At 41.4% G+C, this 24,736-nt stretch overlaps 1 protein-coding gene across 8 annotated transcripts in view; it reads right to left on the bottom strand.

Annotated features, from left to right (window-relative positions):
- usp34 (ubiquitin specific peptidase 34) overlaps positions 1-24,736 on the bottom strand; it is a 257,669-nt gene that overhangs the window by 121,974 nt on the left and 110,959 nt on the right. For all 8 annotated transcript variants that reach the window (XM_078229924.1, XM_078229920.1, XM_078229926.1 and 5 more), the window contains 11 exons: positions 23,763-23,917; positions 23,240-23,353; positions 20,781-20,880; positions 19,173-19,332; positions 16,585-16,711; positions 14,507-14,654; positions 13,623-13,723; positions 13,194-13,403; positions 5,267-5,392; positions 3,063-3,185; positions 1,050-1,133 (listed from right to left, as the gene is read on the bottom strand). In XM_078229924.1, coding sequence (XP_078086050.1) covers positions 1,050-1,133; positions 3,063-3,185; positions 5,267-5,392; positions 13,194-13,403; positions 13,623-13,723; positions 14,507-14,654; positions 16,585-16,711; positions 19,173-19,332; positions 20,781-20,880; positions 23,240-23,353; positions 23,763-23,917 — 1,448 coding nt within the window. The remainder of the gene's footprint in view (positions 1-1,049; positions 1,134-3,062; positions 3,186-5,266; positions 5,393-13,193; positions 13,404-13,622; positions 13,724-14,506; positions 14,655-16,584; positions 16,712-19,172; positions 19,333-20,780; positions 20,881-23,239; positions 23,354-23,762; positions 23,918-24,736) is intronic.

Consider the following 24,736-nt stretch of genomic DNA (forward strand, 5'->3'; position numbering starts at 1 on the left):
AATGGGAATAGGTCCTGCCCACAGTTTTATAATGATACACATACTGGTGACCTCTGCAGTGCACAGAGTGTTGGAGATTCTTCTCTGAATCAGTGATTAGATTACTGGGCTAGAGGAATTGTTGCCCAAATTGGGCGATGCCACCAAAGTAGGAGACAAAAACAAATTGGAGACAAAGGAAGCAGGAGGATAGTGCTAAAAAATGAAATGGGTAAAAAAGAGACAGATGGAATGCCACATCTATACACTCTGGGTAGTGCAGCAGGTTAAAAAGGTGAAATAATAATTTTAGTTCAAACGGCAGGAGCTTGAGTTATACAGAAGAGTTGAAAAATTTAGGGATTAGGTTAAAGGGAATTAACAAAAAAAAATTGAAAATAAACATTTATTTTAAAGAAAATCTTTTAAAATATTGAAGATGAGTTGCTATTCTATAAGTGAAGTTCTGATGGTAAAACAGTCAAGATATTAGTAATGTAAAACAACTGGTTAACAAAATCAGATTTGTCAGGGTACCACGTACAACAATTTAGTACTTGGTGAAGACAGGGCATAAATTTCAAAGACTGAGGGAAAAAAAAGTGTTATCAGATAAACTGACTAGCAGAGTAATATAATTCTGCCCTGATTTAAAAAGTAGAAAATGCTGTAAATGTGCAGAAGGCCAATGGCATCACCTGAAGACGATAAGAACATTTCTGCTAAGTATCCTACAGGCGATTTATGAACTTTCATTGAAGGATTTCAGCCTGAAACACACTGCCACATGAAGATAACACTGCATATGTATTTCTAACTGTTAAGGTGGACTGAAATAATGTACAGAAAATTGCTGGCTACTGCATCAACCACTATGTGCTGTAAATGACCAGGGCTGATTTTATACACATAATTTGTAATATGCAACTACACCTCATTGCATCTTCTGGAGAAATAATCCTGCAAGAGCCTGTGTAATTTTGGTCACAAGTCTTCCCCCACCTCCCAACTCTTTGGGCTGACACAGTGATGTTAATACTCCCTCCACTTTAAGAAAATATGAAGCAAACCTTGCAGCTCCAGGAATTTTTACTGTTCTCGATCTGATCTTCACTTGAATCATCCGAGTCAGGATATAGGTCACTGTAACTACCCTGAAATAAAATCAAATTCAAAATTAATTGCAATAATTCAGTAAATAACAAGACAGTATTAATTTGGTTTCACTACAAAATATAGCTAAGATTCAAATTATTTTGTAGACAATTTGCCCTAATTGAATTTTGTTAGTTACATCAAGCAAGTAGTAAAAAGGACCCAGAATTTAAAAAAAAGACCAGAATTTTCCCAAAAATGCACGGAGTGTTGGCTCAGGCAAGAAAACCAGTGTGAAGCTCACAGGCTGCACAACTACTTTTCTTCCCTTTTGAACAGCAATCTGCAATTCCAAAGGCAAACGGAGAAGCATACATTAAACTGGAGGGGCAGGGCCTAAGAAAGCCGGCAATATCAGATCAGGGTACCATTTGTAAAGGGCACCCCAATCTTCAATTTAAATAACGCCTCCCCCGCCCCAACACATAGAACAAGGGGAATGCCAACTCCCTGACAGTGCCCAGGGAGCTCTGCCAGAATCTGGGGACAGTGCAAGGGGGCACTGCCAGAGAGCAATGCCCAGGCACATCCCTCACCACCTGAGGGCTATAATTACATGTGCGCCCCGGCATGGTCATCTTGACTGGTTTTCGTTTCTGAAAACCAGTAGTGATTTTCGCTGGCGTGACATCAAACTAGCTGGGCTGGAAGCTGCAACGGGGGTGCAAGTTGCGGCACCAAGCCCACTAATTAAATGTTAATATATGCAAATCAGGTTCATGCCCAGATTACATCACTGGTGTGGGGTGGGGAAGATCTGAAACAATCCCGTTTTTGACCAGGGCGAGTTTTAGCGGCCATTATGGGATTTGCATGCACAGTTAATGCAACCACTAAATTGTGGCCATTTAATACATTCATTTTCTTATGGTTGAAAAGGCTTTATACTTTTCTGTATCCTGAACACACAGATTTTTTTTTAGAATGGTGAGGTGGGCAGCAATGAATTACCGTCTAACAATAATGGGGTAGGATTCGATATAATAGTGGTTAGAAACAAACAGAAAATACTACAAATGATCATACCTGTGTCGAGAGAGAGAGAGTGTTAATTTTTAAGAATAGTAACATTTCGTCAGAACTGGAAAATGCTCAAGAAAGTTTAAAGCCAGCATATAGAGAGAGAGAGAAAGTGTGAGAGAGAGAGAGAGCGCGCGAGAGTAGCACAAGTGGGTGTAAAGGACAAAAGGAAGGTCTGTGATAAGGTTGAAAGCAGAGTGACTAAATGAACAGAATATTACTGCACCTGCTTTTCAAAGAAAAATGGGAGCAGGGGTTATGATCTGAAATTATTGAACTTGATGTTGAATCTAAAAGACTAAAATCATAGAAATCCAGAGCATGAAAGGAGACCATTTGGCCCATTGAGTCCACGCTGGTTGACAAGTAGTCTTCCAGCCTATTCCCACTTTCCAGTTCTCAAGTCCATAGCCTTGTAGGTTATAGTACTTCAAATCTCAAGTACCTTTTTAAAATGTTAAGAGGATTTCTGCCTCTAGCACCCTTTCAGGCAGTGGGAGTTCCAGATCCCCACCACGCTGGGTGAAAAATAGTCCCCTTGAATCTTCACTAAAGCTCCTATCTCTTAGCTAAAGCTATGCCCCCAATTATGAACCCTCAACTTATAAAGCAGTTAATCAAAAAATACCATGTTATTTCTCAAGTATACTCTGAACTCTGATGGAACATGATAGGAGGTTGAAATTAAGGTGGTCAGGTGGGAGAGGACTAAAGAATTAAAATGGCAAGTGACTACAGACTCAGAATTATACTGGTGGACTGAATGGAAGAGCTCAAAGCAATCATTCAACCTGTATGTGTCTCTCTGTACCATGAATATAATAATAAATCGTTGTTTCACATGGAATAATTGTCAAAACTTTCCAAAACAAAAGGATTTAAATCAAGCAAACAAAAATGTCAATTACCGTAGATGCTCTTCTTATTCTCCTGTTAGGTTTCCCCAAGGCCTCAATAATTTCCAGAGCATATAGGAGTTTATGAGGACTTTTTATTCGAAGCAAGTCCTTCCAACAAACTCCATCATTGCCCTTCAATGGGAACACAATTAAATCATGTTTACAACAATGTTGAAATACAGAAAAACATATAACCATGAACAAGTTTTTAAAAAATCACCAAAGAGGTTTGAATAATTTATGCATTCAATGAGTTGTACTGAACTGACATGTGATTTTGAGACAGGCATGGAATAGCATAATTCAAACATTTTCATTTATATATTCCCTATGAAATTAAAGGTGACATTTAAAAAAACAACAGTGGTAGAAGATCCACAACCCCTCCAACCCCACTCCCAACCCCATAAGTAAACTATTAAACCATCCATGGGGATGTCCTCAGGGTGTTTCACTTTTTGCGGGCTGGATGAGTGAAACAAATTTTAGGTGGTCTGATTCAATGCCTAGGTTTTAGTCAAGCAGTCCATGATTTAATTCTAGGTTCTCTTTCTATTAGTTTGCTAGGCCACTTCATTGCCACTGTAAGCAGCTAATAGTAAACCATATTAGTATGGGACTGGAGTCACTTAAAGGACAGACTATGGGCAAGATTTCCTCCAAAATATTCTAAGGGCAGGATTTTCCGGCCGCGTTCACCCCTGAAACTGGAAAATCCCACCCGAAGTCAACAGATCTTTCTGTGGTCCATCCCTCGCCTGCTATGATTTCCATGGCAGCCAGACTGGGTGATTTCGCCCACAAGTGCCAAAAAATTTGAAAACTCCAGAGTGTTTCACTCCAGCTTTTTCAGCGAGCTACCCCACGCAATTTTCCCACACATTGTCTTTCTTTTTGTTAGTTGAGGGTTTCACAGGAGAGGGGGGGGGGGGGGGGGGGGGCACCATTCCTCCCCCCCCCCCACCCAACCCATGGCAACCGGGTGCTGGCACGGGATCCCTGTCCCAATCCCCTCCGCAACCCACCCCCTCCACAGCCCACCTGCATGACGTCCACCACTGGTCTCCGCCCTCTTGGCCAGTCACCACCCCCCCTCTGCAAAGCTCCCCCCTTGCCTCCTACCCGTGGATCTCCCTTACGTGCCCCAGCAGCCCTGCATATCTCCCCCCCGCCTCAATCCCCCTACAGATCTCCACCCCATGTGCCCCAGCCCCCTTGCAGATCACCCCCCACGTGCCTCAGCCCCCTGGCAGATCTCCTCTTCCCCCCCCCCCCACATGCCTCAGCTCCCCTACAGATCTCTCCCCATGTCTCAGCTCCCCCTACAGATATCCCCCCCAGTGCCTCAGCTCCCCCTATAGATCCACCCCCGTGCCTCAGCTCCCCCTACAGATCCCCCACACCACCCACCCCGTCATAGCCCCACCCCCATGGCACTGCTCCTGGTACAGTTATGGTGCATTTATGCTGGCACTGCCCCACGGGCACTTCCCAGACATGCCCCCATCACAGCTCATCCCTGTTGGTGGGAGCCAGCTGTGAAACATACGGGAGGCTGGAAACGGCCATGCTGGATGCGTTGTTCATGCAAATCATGACATTAATATTTCAATTGGCTTCATGCCCCTTTTGGGTACGAAGCCAATCACGCCAACAAAACAGGGCCAGGAGGATGGCTTTCGGTGCAAGGCCAGCTCATGCCCAGTACGAAAGCCTCGCCTGCTACCTTCCTGGCTCACTGCGCCGAGCGACCATGGCAGCGGGCCGGAAAGATTGCACCCCATGTTTGGATGACAGTTTTCCTTCACTAAATGGAGATTATTGAGCCTGTTAAATTGTATGACAAAATAACAGCTTTTATTTCCAGATTCTATTTTTATGTAACTGGAATCAAATTCTTAAACTACCTTGGTTGGATGGAAACTCATATCTTCTGGATTGCTCATATGAAGCATAAACACTGTTGGGTCAAATGGGCTGTTTATGTGCTGTACATTCTATTAATTCTACACTACTATTCCTAGCAACTGATTAGATATGAAAACATTAAACAAATGAATCACAAAGGCTTTAAATTATAATAATTTCCAGCCATCAGCTCTAAGATAATAAAATAATTAAAGTTCCTTTCTATTATAACCTGAACTTCCTGTACTAAGCTTGAATAATCCACTGCAAAATTTAAAGTAAGCAATGTATAATAGTTGCCTCACCGGTTCATCAGAGATGTTTTGAAAAGCCTGTAGCATGTTTGGACATGTAGGAAGCAGCATTAACAGTTCCCAAACACGTCTGGACAGGTTTTCTGCATGAAGATGCAATTCTTCACAGTGTGCAGTCTGCATACAACATCAGAAAACAAACATTTTGTTAACCCAAATTATGAATCCAACAACACTTGAGATAAAACACGTCCATGGAATCCAATTATTAAATGTATCCCTTAGCTAAACCTGTGCAACAGAAATTCTACAATATTTCTCAAAAACACCAATTGGGTGGCAGGCATGGGATGGGTAAAAGGTGCACAAATCTTTCACTTCAACACTGAAGCTTTAATAAATTAGCTTTTTTTTCCAGCCTGATGCATCCTGTGGATTAGGGTAACCATGGGCTATGATCAAAGTCACACTAATAAATCAAAATGTAAATACTTACAATAAACTTTCAAGTGGTTGAAGTGAAGGAAAATGTTATATTCATATCTAATCAAATATATCATGTTTACTTTTCCAATCCAACGAAACTAAATGTTCTACAATGCTGTCAAAATGCTTCAACGATCAATAACATAGATATAAATATCCTTGTCTTTATTATTTTCTTGTTCTGAAAATTAATTTCTTTGGAATGGGCCATTTAACTGACATAATTCTCTTCACTTCTCCTCAATGTATTCGACTCACGTAATAAGCAGGCACCTAAAGTCTTGATTTTATTATATGAATCAAACACTTTTTGTCCAATGCAGGCTCCATGAAGGAGTAAGCCAAGGGCATCACCGTCATGGAACATAGCTGACCACCTCTACCTCTGATGTACATCCTGTGTGTGTGTGTGTGTGTGGGGGGGGGTGTCACCTAGATGTTTTTGTACCCACAGCTGTGACTCATCTGTCTGTGATCTGCCTCCCACAGGGAGTTCCGTACCCTGACTGTATCCAAAGAGGCTTGGAGCTTCATTCAGCACGAGACAGGGCCTTAGGCCCACAAAGTGTGCACTGACGATACCTTCTGATGATGTTATGTGATCCCCAGTTCCCAGCACTTGGGCCAGATCCCAGCACTTGGGCCAGATCCCTAACTGCTGTGGTACTCCAAAATCTCATCTGAAAACACCGTTAGGGTTGCAAGATCAGCAGTCCCCACCGTTGATGCAGGATTCAGTGGTCTGGGCTGCTCTGCTCCAGTCCTCATATAGGCCCAGTGACAGACAGCCTGGGATGGCATCCTCATCATCCACCGGACACTAAGACGCCCCCCCACCCACCTCTCAACCTCTGGGGCATTTCATGTGGCAGACTGGGCTCAGTGCTCTGGCACTCGTGTAGAGCATAAGGGTGGCTGCGAGAAAGTCCTCAATGGGAACCCTTGTACCATAGACCTGCATGCACTCACCTGGATGTCTGGCACGGTGGCTTCCAGAACGGCTTGTAGTTCAGACAGATGGTGAAGAAGCACCCTCGTGACTATCACAATATAGGTGGCCACTGTGCACTGCAGTGGCACACTGCAGATTTCATGCAGTGTGAGGAGCCATGTTAACACCAGCAGAGCTTCCTTGATTGGGGCGATAACTGCCAGAACTGATGCTCATTACAGTTAGTGGGGCATGGGAATACACACCACACAAGCCCCAAATCAGCAGAGGCCCCGCCCTGTGGACTTCCGGACAAGCCTGAGCCTCCCCCAATCTCCCACACGCATGCAAGCCCCCTCCCACCCACTCCATCTCGCACAATGGCAGCGTCAGCACCCCACATTGCAACCCGGAGGTTTGTACTCACATCCTATCTCACTTTCGCGACTACTGTCTCTGACCCACACTTTTAAAGTATGGTACTACTCGGCCCCCGTGTGGAATCATACCGGAGAAGTGGGAAGCCTCATCCCTCACACCCCCCGCCCAGAATGGGCACAAAGCAGCTTGCGCCATTTGAAAAGGGCTGGGAAGATTGCAAACCATTTGGCGTCGAGGGCAAATCAGATTTTTAGCTTCTCATGCTATTTTCCTGGCTTGCTGCCATTTGTGGCAGGTCATAGAGTCAAAGAGGTTTACAGCATGAAAAAGTCTCAGTCCGGGGCAGCACGGTGGCACAGTGGTTAGCACTGCTGCCTCACAGCGCCAGGGACCCGGGTTCAATTCCCGGCTTGGGTCACTGTCTGTGCGGAGTTTGCACGTTCTCCCCGTGTCTGCATGGGTTTCCTCCGGGTGCTCCGGTTTCCTCCCACAGTCTAAAGATGTGCAGGTTAGGTTGATTGGCCATGCTAAATTGACCCTAGTGTCAGGGGAATTAGCAGGGTAAATGGGGGTTACGGGAATAGGGCCTGGGTGGGACTGTGGTCGGTGCAGACTCGATGGGCCAAATGGTCTCCTTCTGTACTGTAGGGATTCTATGATTCTATCCAGCCCCTCCTTATAACTCAAACCATCAAGTCAAACTAGCAACCTAGTAAATATTTTCTACACTCTTTCTAGTTTAATAATACCCTTTCTATAATAGGGTGATCAGAACTGTACACAGTATTCCAAGTGTGGCCTCACTAATGTCTTGTACAACTTCAACAAGACATCCCAATTCCTGTATTCAGTGTTCTGACTAATGAGGCCAAGCGTGCCGAATGCCTTGCCTTCTTCACCACTCTGACCACCTGTGACTCCAATTTCAAGGAGCTTTGAACCTGTACTCCTAGATCTCTTTGTTCTATAACTCTCCCCAATGCCCTGTCATTAACTGAGTAAGTCTTGCCCTGGTTCAATCTACCAAAATGCATCACCTCGCATTTATCTAAATTAAACTCCACCTGCCATTCGTCGGCCCACTGGCCCAATTGATCAAGATCCCGTTGCAATCCGAGATAACCTTCCTCACTGTTTCACTATGTCACCCATCTTGGTGTCACCTGCAAACTTACTCACCATGCCTCCTAAATTCTCATCCAAATCATTAATGTAAATGACAAACAACAGTGGACCCAGCACTAATCCCTGAGGCATACCACTGGTCACAGGCCTCCAGTTTGAAAAACAACCTTCTACAACCACCCTCTGTTTTCTGTCATCAAGCCAATTTTGTATCCATTTGGCTACCTCACCTTGGATCCGGAGAGATTTCACCTTATGCAACAATCTACCACGCGATACCTTGTCAAAGGCCTTGCTAAAGTCCATGTAGACATCATCAACTGCACTGTCCTCATCTACCTTCTTGGTTACCCCTTCAAAAAACTCAATTAAATTTGTGAGACATGATTTTCCATTCACAAAGCCATGCTGACTGTCCCTAATCAGTCCTTGCATCTCTAAATGCCTGTAGATCCTGTCTCTCAAAATACCTCCCAACAATTTACCCACCACAGATGTGAGGCTCACTGGCCTGTAGTTCCCAGGCTTTTCCCTGCAGCCCTTTTTAAACAACGGCACAACATTTGCCACTCTCCAATCTTCAGGCACCTCACCCATAACTATCGATGATTCAAATATCTCGGCTAGGGGATCCGCAATTTCCTCCCTAGCCTCCCACAAAGTCCTGGGATATACTTCATCAGGTCTCGGGGATTTATCTACCTTGATGTGCTTTAAGACTTCCAGCACCTCCTTCTCTGTAATATGTACACTCCTCAAGACATCACTATTTATTCCCCAAGTTCCCTAACATCCATGCTTTTCTCAACAGTAAATACTGGTGAGAAATATTCATTTAGGATCTCACCCGTCTCTTGTGGATCTGCACATAGATGACCTTTTTGATCCTTAAGAGGCCCTACTCTCTCCCTAGTTACTCATTTGCCCGTTAGGTATTGGTAGAAGCTCTTTGGATTCTCCTTTGCCTTATCTGCCAAAACAATTTCATATCCCCTTTTTGCCCTCCTGATTTCTCTCTCATCTCTACTCCTATACCCTCTATACTCAAGGGGATCCACTTGATCCCAGCTGCCAATGCATGTCATGTGCCTCCTCCTTCTTCTTGACCAGGGCCTCAATATCCCGAGTCATCCAGGGTTCTCGACTTCTACCAGCCTTGCCCTTCATTTGACGAGGAATGTGCTTACCCTGAACCCTGATCAACACACTTTTGAAAGCCTCCCATTTACCAGACATCCCTTTGCCTTTCCAGACTCTCCCAATTAACTTTTGAAAGTTCCTGCCTGATACTATCAAAATTGGCCTTACCCCAATTCAGAATTTTAACTTTTGAGCCAGAACTATCACTCTCCATAGCTATATTAAAACAAATGGAATTGTGGTCACTGGTCCCAAAATGATCCCTTACTGACACTTCTGTCACCTGCCCTTCCTGATTTTCCAAATGGAGGTTAAGTTTTGCCCCCTCTCTAGTCGGGCCATCCACATACTGAATGAGAAAATCCTCCTGAATACACTCAACAAATTTCTCTCAATCCAACCCTCTAATACTATGGCTGTCCCAAACAATGTTGGGAAAGTTAAAATCCCCTACTATTACCACGCTAGTTTTCTTGGAGCTATCTGTAATCTCCTTACATATTTGCTCCTCAATTTCCCACTGACTATTTGGGGGCCTATAGTACAACCCTATCAAAGTGATTTCCCCCTTCTTATTTCTCAGTTCTATCCATGTAGACTCAGTGGGCGAGCCCTCGGATATATCCCCTCTCAGTACTGTCGTGATGCTTTCCCTAAATCAAAAGTGCAACTCCCCCTCCTCTCTTACCTCCTGTTCTATCTTTCCTTTTGCATTTGTACCCTGGAACATTGAGCTGCCAGTCCTGTCCCTCCCTTAGCCATGTTTCAGTAATTGCTATAATATCCCAGTCCCATGTACCCATTCATGCCCTGAGTTCACCTGCCTTGCCCATCAGGCCTCTTGCATTGAAATAGAGAGCAAGGAAAGTCCAGATTAAACTGCATTTGTCTTGCTTTTGTCTGATCTGTCTAGTACTGGGATTACTGACATTGCCTTTACTATTTAATGTAGAAATCAGAGAAACCCTACAGTACAGAAAGAGGCCATTCTGCCCATCGAGTCTGCACCGACCACAATCCCACCCAGGCCCTACCCCCATATCCCGACATAATTCTACCCGCTAATCCCTCTAATCTACGCATCCCAGGACACTAAGGGGCAATTTTAACGTGGCCAATCAACCTAACCCGCACATCTTTGGATTGTGGGAGGAAACCGGAGCACCCGGAGGAAACCCACGCAGACACGAGGAGAATGTGCAAACTCCACACAGACAGTGACCCAAGCCGGGAATCGAACCCAGGTCGCTGGAGCTGTGCAGCAGCAGTGCTAACCACTGTGCTACCGTGCCGCCACCGTGCTCTCTTTAACTTCTGTGCTGTCCTCAACCTTCTCTTCTGTCTCTCTACTGCTTTGGGTCCCACCCCCCTGCCGAACTAGCTTAAACCCTCCCGAGTGGCTCCAGCAAATCTCCTCTCCAGGATGTTAGTCCCCCTCCAGTTCAGGTGTAACCTGTCCCTCTTGAACAGGTCACCCCTTTCCCAGAAGAGATCCAATGATCCAAAAATTTAAATCCTTGCCACCTGCACCAGCTCTCAAGCCAGGCATTCATCTACCTAATCTTCCTATTCCTACTCTTACTAGCACGTGGCATCGGTAGTAGTCCAGAAATTACCACCTTCAAGGTCCTGCACTTTAGCCTTCTGCCTAACTCTCTATATTCACATTTCAGGACCTCATCCCTTTTCCTACCTATGTTGTTGGTACCAATATGTACAACGACCTCTGGCTGCTCACCCTCCCCCTTAAGAATGTCCTGCAGTCGCTCAGAGACGTCCTTGACCCTGGCACCAGGGAGGCATCACACCATCCTGGAGTCTCGATCGCGGCCACAGAAACACCTGTCTGTGCCTCTAACTAGCGAGTCCCCTCTTATTACTGCTCGCTTGCTCTTTGCCCGACCCTGCTCTATAGCAGAACCAGGTGTGGTGCCACAAGCCTGGCTGCTGCTGGTATCTTCCCTTGACAGGCTATCCCCCTCAACAGTATCCAAAACGGTATATCTGTTTGAAAGGGGAATAGCTACAGGACAAAGAACAATACAGCACAGGAACAGGCCCTTCGGCCCTCCAAGCCTGCGCCGCTCCCTGGTCCAAACTAGACTATTCTTTTGTATCCCTCCATTCCCACTCCGTTCATGTGGCTATCTAGATAAGTCTTAAACGTTCCCAGTGTGTCCGCCTCCACCACCTTGCCCGGCAGCACATTCCAGGCCCCCACCACCCTCTGTGTAAAATACGTCCTTCTGATATCAGTGTTAAACCTCCCCCACTCACCTTGAACCTATGACCCCTCGTGAGCGTCACCACCGACCTGGCAAAAAGCTTCCCACCGTTCACCCTATCTATGCCTTTCATAATTTTATACACCTCTATTAGGTCACCCCTCCTCCTCCGTCTTTCCAGTGAGAACAACCTCAGTTTACCCAATCTCTCCTCATAACTAAGCCCTTCCATACCAGGCAACATCCTGGTAAACCTCCTCTGCACTCTCTCTAAAGCCTCCACGTCCTTCTGGTAGTGTGGCGACCAGAACTGGGCGCAGTATTCCAAATGCGGCCGAACCAACGTTCTATACAACTGCAATATCAGACCCCAACTTTTATACTCTATGCCCCGTCCTATAAAGGCAAGCATGCCATATGCCTTATTCACTACCTTCTCCACCTGTGACGTCACCTTCAAGGATCTGTGGACTTGCACACCCAGGTCCCTCTGAGTATCTACACCCTTTATGGTTCTGCCATTTATCGTATAGCTCCCCCCTACGTTAGTTCTACCAAAATGCATCACTTCGCATTTATCTGGATTGAACTCCATCTGCCATTTCTTTGCCCAAATTTCCAGCCTATCTATATCCTTCTGTAGCCTCTGACAATGTTCCTCACTATCTGCAAGTCCAGCCATTTTCCTGTCGTCCGCAAACTTACTGATCACCCCAGTTACACCTTCTTCCAGATCGTTTATATAAATCAGCAGAGGTCCCAGTACAGAGCCCTGATGAACACCAGTAGTCACAGGCATCCAGCCTCTGTCTTCTGTGACCAAGCCAGTTCTCCACCCATCTAGCCACCTCCCCCTTTATCCCATGAGATCCAACCTTTTGCAGGAGGAGACTGCTGCATTACCTGCCTGCCTCTCCTGGCGGTCACACATCTACCTGACTGAACCTGTGGTGTGACAACCTCCCTGTAACTAATGTCTATCACACACTCTGCCTCCTGTATGCTCCGCAGTGCATCCAGCTGCTGCTCCAACTGAACAATGCAGACTGTGAGGAGCTACAGCTGGACACACTTACTGCAGACAAAGTTATCAGGGAGACTAGATTGCTCCCTAATTTCCCACATCTGGCAGGAGGAGCCTATCACTGCCCTAACTGCTATACTGCCCTTATACAGGTAAAAGGATAAAAGAATCTCAACTCACCTTTCCCTTGCTTGTGGACTTTTTTTTTTGGTTAGAGGAGGAGGTAGGGGGAAACACTGAAGTAGTGTTTGGGGTTTAACTGTCCCTTTACAACAGCTCCTCCACAGACCACGTTCTGGTGGTCTGCAGATGTGGCAAGTTGGTAAATTTCCACCTAAAGATGATTCTACTAATTAGTCTGTGCTGTTGAGCTGACACTTGAAATCATTCCTTACATTATTTCGTCAAAATCATTTAACGCCTTTCTGTTAATATTGCAAAATTCAATTTCAACCCACTTAGACTTATTTGCGAGCTCTGGACCTAATATTTCTTATCAGTGGACGTCCAAATTAACCAAGGGTATCCCTGGTACTACACAGAAAACAGATGGAAAAATTGCTTTAAATAATTATTCAATAAGTTTTCTTAGTCAAACCATTATGATCTAATCATGAGGCTTTCAATCATGAACCAAAAACACTTAGTGGTATCCAAAGGCTTTACCTCACTATCTTCCATAGCTTGATCTACAGAAGGTGGTTTAAATGATGCTAGCATTTCAAGCAAGTCAAACAAGGTAGTAAGATGTGGTTCTTGAAGCAACAAAAGCATTGGAATATTTTCCTTTTGGGGTGGAGGAAGACAAGATGCAGGCAACTGAATGCCATCTCCCTTGCGTTCTCTACGTGGGGCTCCCAGTGATACAAATACCATCTGAAAAAAAAACCCCAAAATTAAGGCACTATTGAACAATCATGTATAAAATTCTAAACTATTAAAAGCAGGCTTTTTTTTGACCTAGCAGAATCTATTTTAGAAAGGATTTGGGGGAACTATATATTCAGGTTTGTACTTTGATACAATTACTTTTAATTGTACAACACAGCCTTATTCTTCAATTTGGGAATAAAAATGAATCAGCATTTGAAGTACCTGCATATCTTTAAATCCAAGTTCATGGAGTGTTTTCTCATCATAATCTGTAGTCAACTCATGACCTGAGGAAATCATTCTAACAGGTCCCATAAGACCTCCTAAAAAAAACAAAGCACAGAAAATTGAAAGTCAACTATCCTTGTAAAGTTTATTTGAGTTGATCCAAATCAACAGCTAAACTAAACCATTCATCGCCTATGATTTCCCCCCCAATCATAACTTCTACAGATGCACCATAGAAAGCATTCTTTCTGGTTGTATCACAGCTTGGTATGGCTCCTGGCTCTGCCCAAGACCACAAGAAACTACAAAGGGTCGTGAATGAATCTCAGTCCATCACTCAAACCAGCCTTCCATCCATTGACACCATTTACACTTCCCGCTGCCTCGGAAAAGCAGCCAGCATAATCAAGGACCCCATGTACCCCGGACATTCTCTCTTCCACCTTCTTCCGTCGGAAAAAAGATACAAAAGTCTGAGATCACGTACCAATCGACTCAAAAACAGCTTCTTCCCTGCTGCCATCGGACTTTTGAATGGACCTACCGTGCATCAAGTTGATCTTTCTCTACACCCTAGCTATGACTGTAACACTACATTCTGCACTCTCTCCTTTCCTTCCCTATGTAAGATATGCTTTGTCTGTATAGCGCGCAAGAAACAATACTTTTCACTGTATACTAATACATGTGACAATAATAAATCAAATCAAAAAATCAAACCGATGCAGTAACTACCATCACAGTGCTACAGCTGAGAGATGTAGGAAAAAATACAATAATGAAAAGATTGGCACAGGAGCTGAAGAAACAAATTTGGGCTTCAGCAAACAAAATTGGCACGGAGGGGCTGGACGGGTGGGCGGGAGGGACTGGCTTACCAGGAAAATCTCCCTGTCGGCTGCTTTGGCCAAATTCTTGGAGTTGAGCTTGTTGACTCATTTGTTCCTTTTGTAGATTCTCGTACCAGTGGGTAACTTCAGCTCTCAAGTCTGCAACTTGGTCACTGGGATACATTTCAATGGTCATCTAGTAGTGAAGATAAAGTTAATTTAATAAAGTTTGGGATATTTATTTCTGTAACAACTAGTACTGCATTTATTTCCAGTCATTAAACATTTGAGATGCAATTAATTGCATCATCAGCCTATTTGATAACAATATTATCAAGAAGAAATGAATTTGAATCTGCAAAGCCCTTTTAGCTCAGACCATTTTGGCTTAATGCACGTTCAACCGATTAAGTATGAAAATGCAATTAAAACTGGGACCTGTAACAAAGAATATATTTTTAAAAATGGATTGAAACAACAATTGTACAGTCATAACCAAGAACCCTTTGAAGTGAAACATAAGCAATACTTGAATTAAGGAAAGAGATTGCATTAACACAACTATAACTTGGGCCCTTCAATGCTGCTTTTTATAGAGTCTTCCTCATTTTTTCAATGGGAATCAGATATCCAAAATGGAAAGAAACCATGGGGACACACTTAGCTTTTGAAAGAGTGTGCCTCAACATAGGAACTATTTAAGCAATTGTGACCTGTCTCCTACTCCAGACAGGGTCTTCTGCTATTATCATATTTCAGTTTTCTAAAGAATAATACAGCACCAAAGATTGAATTAATGTAACAAAACAAAGAAACAAAATGCAAACTGTAGGAATCTCCAAACATGTGTTGAGAAAAATTAACATTTCCACACATGGCTTCTGTTTGTCTAGATACATTCAAAGGATAAGGAAGACTACATCAAATATGAATAGAAAATCATATATTTGTATAAAATTGTATAATCGTCTATGACACAAAGATAGGTAGGAAAATAAGTTGTGAAGTGGACATAAGGAGGCAGTTCAAAGGGATATAATTAGGGTTAAGTGAGGAGGCAAAGATCTGGCAAATGGAACATAATGTGGGAAAATGTAAAATTGTCCATTTTGGCATGAAGGAAAAAAAGCATGGAAAGGATATTTCCTCTTATGGAGGATCTAGAACTGCTTAAGAATAAGGGGTCGCTCATTTACGACAGAGATGAGAAGAGCTTTTTCTCTCAGAGGGTCATGAATCTGTGGAACTCTTCCTCAAAAGGCAGTGGAAGCAGAGTCTAAGTATTAAGACAGAGGTCGATGGATTCTTGATAAGCAAGGGGGTGAAAGGTTATTGGGGATGAGCAGGAAGGTGTAGTTGAGGTCACAGTCAGATCATCCACGATCTTGCTGAATTGGCAGAGCAGGCTCAAGTGGCCTACTCCTGTTCTAATTTGTATGTGCATTTGTTCATATTCTTCCCGCTCATTCTCCCTCTTACAAACCAATTCTGTCTTACTCTGAGAAAGTAGAGATGTAAATCGATGGTTTAATTTTTAAAAAAGTATTATTTATTAGTGTCACAAGTTGGCTTATATTAACACTGCAATGAAGTTACTGTGAAAATCCCCTAGTCGACACATTCCAGCGCCTGTTCAGGTACACTGAGGGAGAATTTAGCATGGCCAATGCACCTAACCAGCACATCTTTCGGACTGTGGGAGGAAACCGGAGGAAACCCATGCGGACGTGGGGAAGGCATGCAGACTCCGCATAGACAGTGACCCAAGCTGGAAACTTGTGTTTGTCAAGATTATTATAATTCATTGAAGCGAGTTTTTGCCATATATAAATAAGTCAAGAGTAGATTTACTTGAACTTTTTCGTCAATCTGACACTTTGCCAATTTGGTTTACAACTGTTTTCTCTTAACAGGTGTTGGCTGACTTGATTTGCATTAACAGCATGTTCTGTTATTAGCTCCCATTTACATTGTTTTAATATTAATTAATTCTGCAATTCCCATTATTTATATTCCATTGTAAAAGTAATAAATTCACAAAAATGCTAATTTATTGCATTATTAAATGCAGATAGAGAAAGAAAGAATGAAACATTCTTAGCATCATTTCACGCAAGTTTAATTACCTTATCAGGCAGCCCAGCTGGTTGACAAACAATTCGTAATGGTAAAGATTGCTTATCACTAAGTGCTTTTAAATGACTGCTAATACCTGTACCCTCGATCTGCCATTGTCGCAAATGGTATGCAAACCTAAGGAAACAATGCAAACCAAAACTACCATCAACAAACATCACATATTGTGCCCTTAACTTAGAAGTGTTAAAAATCTTGGATAAGTATTTTCCTTTAGTCTGTTTATTCAGAACATAAAAATAGCACTTAAAATTACCAAGTTGAAAATTATCATTCTGTAGTTGTAATAAGGCATGTGTCGATAAGGTTGACAACCAACTAATTGAATAAAGCATTTGATGCCAATGAAATTTATCAGCTCCAATTTTTCAGTAAACTACTGCCAAACTATCATTACATGACTAACATCCCTATTGTCTTCTGACTAAGTCAATTCAACATGTAGTAAAATTCAGAGCCTCGTAGTTTAACAGGCCTCTCTATGTCTCAGTATGTATACACCACAGGAAAACACTTAAACACAGTAAATTGCAATTGTGCCCCGAGTACTGTAATTACTGCTAATGCTGCAAGTCACAGTGGTGAAAAGGAACCAGCCAAGATTATCAGTCTGATTTGATGTTCAGTGAAGTCTAGTGCATTATGTGGGACATTAAAAGCAAGATTTGGTGAATAATAATAATTCTTCCCCATCAAAAAACATGGTTATACAACAGATGGGGTGAGTCAAGGAGTATGAATAATCCTATGTTCCACCATGTTGTGATGCAAAACATAATCATACTCTACGCAAACATATATCTTATACAAAGCAAAAAAAATTACAAATGCTTTCAGAGGCTAAACAGTAAATAATTTGGGCATTTGCTACACAGTCTAACTGAATACATTACAACTGGAACCACAACTGATTAGAGTCAGAGGTTTACAGCATGGAAACAGGCCCTTCGCCCCAACTTATCCATGCTGTCCAGTTTTTTCCATTTAGTCCCAATTGCCTGCGTTTGGCCCATATCCCTCTATACCAACCTTACCCATGTAACTGTCTAAATGCTTTTTAAAATACAAAATAGTACCGGCCTCTACTACTACCTCTGGCAACTCATTCCAGACACTCACTGCCCTGTGTGAAAAAAAATTGTTCCCTGGACCCTTTATTAATCTCTTCTACTCTGCTTTGTATCCTGAATTCTTCTACAAAACTCGCTCCTCAATTGCCTTGCAAAGAGAGTCTGAGGTGATAAACAGTTTCATCATTCTATTTACTTACTCAATTGCTGTTTAACATTTACTGAATACAGTGTACACTTTATTATTAGTTTCACATCTTTTTCAGTCCTGTCCAGCAAGTTGCACACCATGCCCTACAAAATGCGGGAGCTGTATTTTTATTCATTAATGGACTTGTGGAAACCTCAGCTGCACCAACAGAACATCCCCAATTGCCCTTGAAGGGCAAGTTAAGAGTCAACCACATTGCAAAGTCACATGCAGGCCAGACCAGCTAAGGATGGCAACATTTCCTTCCCTAAAGAACATTAGAGAACTAGAGGGATTTTTACAACAGAAAATGGTCTCGTGGTCATCATTATACTTTTAATTCCAGATTTCTTATTGAATTCCGATTTCACCATCTGTCATGATGGGATAGATATTTGCATTGAATTTCTGTGATTGGAGACCTTTCAGACCTGCCATGTTTATGGCAGCTCTTTACGAGAATGATGCAAATTAAATCCTAATGCCCTATTCTTCTTCTGCTTCAAGTCTTTGTTCAATTTTCCCTTAAAAGCAATGTTGTCTACCTCACCAAAGCAAAACATTCCAACATCTCTCTAAGATTTGCCTGAACCACCACCTGAGTGAGGATCAAGCTGCAACTCCCCAACAAGAGAAAACATTCCCTATCCCAATCCATTTGAATTTTTAAATCTTCTCTTAGGATACCACTTGCACTTGCTGTGGGTAGTGGTAGCATTGTCATGCTTGTTTCAGCGCAAGACTACTCCACTGTAGGATGGGATGATGGTGTCAACATTAGAAACTAAAACTATACTATTTTCAACAATGGAACCAATCTCCAGAACTGACTCAAGATGAAATTCCTGTCCGGGATTCTTCAGCAGTAGAAGCTCTGTAGTTTTGGCCTCTGCTTCTGCGCTGGAGGATGACTTGAGTGGAAAGATGTCTTGCTTGGGTGTCAACCTACTTCACACAAACCAAAGAATCAAGGTGGTGATAATACAGGATAAAGGGGGTGCAAACCAATATTGCATCACAAACTGCATTGTGGGGTATCTACACCACGGGAACCGCAGTGGTACAAGTTGATAGCTCACCACTATCTCCTCGAGGGCAATTAGGGGTGGGCAATAAAGGTTGGTTTAGCCAGCAATGCTCAGATCCCACAATTGAATTTTAAAAAATTAAAAACTAATCTGAAAGAAGAAACTCTCTTGATTTTGTCCTAAGTATAAGAGCTAAATATGATTGACTAACATAGCCTGCAGCAATTTGTAAATAGAGTTAAATAGCAAAGTGAACATACATGGCCTTTAGGAAATGAACAAATACTTACCTCCTTCTAAATGCTTCTAAGTGTGTTTTCAACATCAAGAGTCCCCTTTCTATGATAGTAAGACTGGACTGAGGTTCTTTATCAAGATTTTCTGAGGCCATCATAAGGCTCTCCATACATTTACTGATAAATTCTTGCTCCTTCTCCAAGCCAGTTTTACCTGCAACATTGGCGTTTTAAAATAAAACAGATAGACCAGACAGAGTTCCCAATGCAAATTCACACATTCAGCTCTTAATTTTATGAAATCCTCTGTTTAAATGATAGCAAGCCTTTTGGCAACTTAGGAAATAGAGAACTAAAAGTTGGCTTGGGCAAAGGAGTTCTCTGGCCTACAGGCTAAGGAGCTGGGAGATGGAAAACTGAGGTATTGTAATGCTACCATAGGCAATGGGGTTTTAATTAGTATGACAAGTTTATAGAGGCTCCATTTTCTATTACCAATTTGGGTATTTTCCATTACTGTGCCTTCCATTAGTAAGGTGGGCATTGGAATTTATAATGGAAAATTTTACATGGATGACAAAAACATGGCAACTGGAAGAAGGGTGTTGTGGATAGAAAGGGCAATCACAAGATTTTTGATACATCAGTTTATCTCCTGTACCCATTTCATAAAATAAGTTGAAGAATATCTTGTTCTTATTTTTGTGTCACTAGGTGAGATCTTAAAATATTCAAGAAAATAAAGAAATTAATATGAGAAAAGGACAGCCTTTCCCCTGCTTTGCAGATATTGGAAATTATAATCGTATGGAATTAATGCTGATCTTTTTCTAATGGTCAAAAACAGGTAAAGTGCTGTCTTCAAAATTCAGGGTTTTTTGGAAAACTGAACTTTACAAAGAAAAACTCCTGTTCATTTCTGTCCCACTCCTCTGTCAAATTTCAGGGTGTCTCTCTCCCAACAGGAAAGACAGGCTACAATAAGTGTGGAACTTTTTTCCCTTCACACATGCAACCTATTTTTAAGCTTTTAAACTTTAAGTTTTAGAAATGCTTTCCCTAGTTTTCCTCTAAATAATTGACAGTTGTTAGAAACTAAGAAAGCTGACTTCACAGCATTGATAAACTTATAAATTTCAGTACGCACCAAACATGTACAAGTTAAATTCAGCTCACAACTCTGGTCAAAAACATTAATTCCCAGCCAGGCTTTCGGGAAAGGTTAAGACAAATTAAAAACTTTCATGAAGACTTGAAAGATAAATTATGAAATTTAACAATAATAATAATAATAAGATGGCAGGTGAAAATGAAAATTATCTGGGAGAATTGTTGGAATCCAGTAACTAAATTATGTAAACAGATTAAAAGAGTTTACATGGACATGTTCTGGTGTAATGTGGACATTAGAATTTATGAAAAATTGGTCAAAACTACACCAAAAATTTAACAGCAAGTTAAGCAGCATAAGCAAAAATAATAGCATCTACAAGTAACATGACAACATTCATTGTAGTTTCCTCTTTTCCCTACTTCATGCCAAAGAACAAACATGTAGTTTTCAAATTTTGTACTGCCCAATTAATTATTTTTTTAAATAATTCTATAGTTCAGAAAATTAAATAGTATCTAAAATGATTATAACGAAAACAAGTTACTTGCCGTTAATATAATAGGAATTGATGTACTGGATAGCTGCTCGGCTAACATCAGCTGTTTGAGCCCTTAGTGCAATGCCCCAGAGTTGATCCATTCCACAAAGCTGTTTGAAAGAAAGGAACATGTTTTTGTATATCTATGTAAAGGAAAGTACTAACTTGTATCAAATTTCATCTGGTTTAGAAGCAGTAGTGTTCATAACATCTTTAGTGATTTCACTGTTTACATTAAATAATCTTGCAGGAGTTGAAAAATATTAATAATTAACAGCTGTAATAGTGAAATAATCCTTTTGCATGGTCATGAAAAAAGGGGCGGAAACATGTTCATAGGCCTATAAACATTGTGTTCATCCAATCAACAAGAAAGCAAAAGCAACCTCAGATGGAAGGCTGACATATACAAGCTCAGTTTACTATAACAACTTAAGAAATAGGAGTAGGTATAAGTTACAAGGCCACTCAAGCTTGCTCCGTCATTTAATAAGATAATGGCTGATCTGATCTTGACTTCAACTCCACTTCCCTGCCAGTTTCCCATAAAGAAGAAAAGACTTGTATCATTATCTGGGGAAAGAAAATTGCAGGGCTATAGGGAAAAGGCGAGAGACTGGTCCCAGCTGAATTGTTCTTGTATGGCACCAGCATGGAAAATAAGTCAAATAGTCTCAATAGTTTATACTGTCACTCCTCATTCTTCCTTGCAACTTTACTAAGTTGAGTTTCACCTGTCGTGCATCTGCCCTTTTTAACCAGTCTTTACCCGCTTTTGACAAAGGGTCATCTGGACTAGAAACATCAGCTCTTTTCTCTCCTTACAGGTGCTGCCAGACCTGCTGAGATTTTCCAGTGTTTACTCTTTTGGTGCCCTTTTTACCAGTCCGTCTGCATTCTCCTGATGACAGTTCACCTTGACCTGAAATATCAACTCTGTTTCTCTCCAAAGATGCTCCCTCCCTGACCTGTTTTTATATTCTCAAGTCTGTTACTATCCTCATTACTTACTACATTTCTGAGTTTCATTACATCTCCAAACTTGAAAACATGCCCTTTACACCCAGATTCAGATTGTTAATACAGATCAAAAAGAGCAGTGATGCTAATTTAGACCTCCGCCAGATTGAAAAGCAACTGTTCACCACTACTCTTTGTCTCTCTTAACATCACTTCATTAAAAGTTGGTTTGATGTAGTAGAAAAGTCCGAAATTATTGGATCACCTATAATTCTGGTTTTCCAAATAATCTTCAGGTCACAATCATATTGTCCTCACAAAACAGGTACAGCAGACTGAGAACAGTCAGATTTAGACTCCATACACAAAATGGGTGGTTGTGTTTAGTTTTGAAAGCACCATGAATGAAGAGGCAACAATGGCACCTATTCTATCAGCAGAAAAAGAAGAAAATAGTATAAGCTGCTACACGGACCGTCAACAAGCTTTGTGAGGCAGAGGTCTAACAGGTACAGCAGATCAATGAACTCAAAAATGTGTCAGTATCATAACTATAGCATTATAAGGTTTAATGCAAAATATTTAAAAAAACTAGATTCCCTGTATAGCAGGTTGGGCACCACCCATGTTATGAACCAAGCAGAAGAGGAAGATTTTGCTTATAATTAAGTGTTTGTTAATTAGGGTCAGGGCAGCTGCTTGAGGACTACAACTAATTGTGCATCCCAGAGCTAGAAAGGAATGTTAAGGGAGAAAATTGATTATGATTCCCTTTTCTTGTTTCTTTCCAGTGGCCTCTGCTGGAAAAAACATACATGATATAAGAAGATCAGGTCGAAAAATACCCATTTGCTGGGGCCTTTGACAACATATTATTTTGTAGATGAGGTGTCAAAGAATTGCCAAAGTCTCAGGAATTTATCCCAGCAATTGTGATAAAATGCAGAATGAAAGAACCTATCACATCAATACATCCTTGTGACTTAAACGTTCTTGGGTCTAAAACAATGACACTTATGGGAATTGTTCACCTTAGCCTTTACATAAATTGCCTTCAGCTGTCTCTCAAGTGGCTGTAGAACCACAAACTCAACCGATGTTGGTTTAAAAATTGGTTAGTGACAATCTACTAGAAAAGAGTGAAAATTCCAATCAAGATGCTTAAAATCATCTGAAATGGTTTTGGTTTTCAAAAGAAAAGGTAGTCGAAGTTTCCTATGGTGAGCTTACATACCGGAAATTCAACTGGTACTGCAGTGAAAACTAAAAACTCGCAAACCCAAAAGCATCACAAGTCAACATTTCCCAGAGCTTCCAGCCAGAGCTGTTATATGACAATTTCTCATGTAATATTTATAGGTAATGCACAGTTTGAGGCAACAACATAAAGGTCTCTGAAAAGCGATTGTAGGAAGTGACGTGGTTATTCAAATGACTTTGCTCAATCACTACTGGGCTTACATTAACTTTGCACAGAAATCTTTTGTGTAATTTTCATTATTCTCTCACCTCAGAGCTGGAACCACCATCATAAGCACTGGTTGCAAGCCGGGCCAAATTGCATAAATGCTGGAATAGATTTAAACCAGTCATGCTGATAGTTTCTGGTTTTAACTGCGGCATCTGAAGTATACAATGCACAATTTGACAAAATGAGAAAACAATTGAAATTCGTATCTATTCAAAGCTATGATGGGATATGGCAAAAATGTGTTACAAAATACAAAGCACATTGGCTATTTACTCTTGATTGACACTTCATTCATTACATACACACACCTATATGCATGAAAAGCTTGCAGTCACCTCCTACGTTGTTTTGTTTTACAAATTAAAATTTCTAATTTATTTATTAAATTCTTAATTAAGCTAGCACTTTTTCCTGAATTCCCATTAGCAAGATTTGTCTATCCTCCAAATTGTACAAAGGTGAAATGTTTGAGCCAATAAACTTTACACTACTGCTGTTCACAGGCAAAATAAAAACTATGACAGCAAAACCTAAGAATATAAATGGCAAAGTGTCACTAACCTTTTCTAAAAAAAGATGCTTGTATGTTTCCATGCCCATAGCATGCTGGTCTTTACTGCGAACCTGATTTAAGAACCAGTGCAATGCATCATCATAACATTCAGGGTCCTCCACAAGGCAATGCCACAAGATGTCAACCTGGTCAAGACTCAACCCTAAGTGAAATATAGAGATGTTAAAGCTGGGCTCTAGGGATGGGGAATATAAAAATACTTGGGGTACAAATTTTAAATCCGGGTTTTCAAGATAAGTGCAAGTTGAATATAGATTTGGACTCTCATGCAATCAGATAATGAATTATTGCAAAGTGGTGCACCACTTAGTTGGTGCGGCACCATCCAAAATGGGTACTGATATAATAGCAATAAACAGTGTCTTTAGAGGGTTCAATGCACATATTGATAAACAAAAATCATATATCATGTGCTTTAAAAAGCAACAAGGAAATAGCACTCTGAAATGAAATAAAAGACAAAGTGGTCAACTTGCTTAAGAATCTATTTACACTTTTTTATATCCTTAACATGCTGGGAGTATGAAATGTTCCAACTTTTATACCCAGTAGCCACATCAGGTACTTTCTAATCAAATACAGATGCAACATAGAGTTCCTTCAACCCTGCTCACAATTGTATTGCAATACTGCATTGCATAATTGTATAATTTTTATTCCCCATATCAGTTATTCTTCTACTGTAGTCTCTGAAGATGCAAGTTGGTAAGTACTGAATTAGTGCTGTGACAAAGAGTTCCTTAAAACAAATGCAATTACTAGATCCAGATTCATGTCCAGCAGTAGTTTTGTGGGCAACTGGTTCCTTTTTGGAATTAACTATTTGCAGTAGATAAAAATGTCAGTTTGACTTTCCAAGATAAATGAGGCACAACCTGGGATCAAATTTTCTATGTGATTTGAGGCCAAATTTATAACATGCACTCACCCTACACAAAGCTGACTCTCTAGAATGCTGGCA

The sequence above is a fragment of the Mustelus asterias genome, chromosome 15 (genome assembly GCF_964213995.1).
Source record: "Mustelus asterias chromosome 15, sMusAst1.hap1.1, whole genome shotgun sequence".
Lineage (NCBI taxonomy): Eukaryota > Metazoa > Chordata > Chondrichthyes > Carcharhiniformes > Triakidae > Mustelus > Mustelus asterias.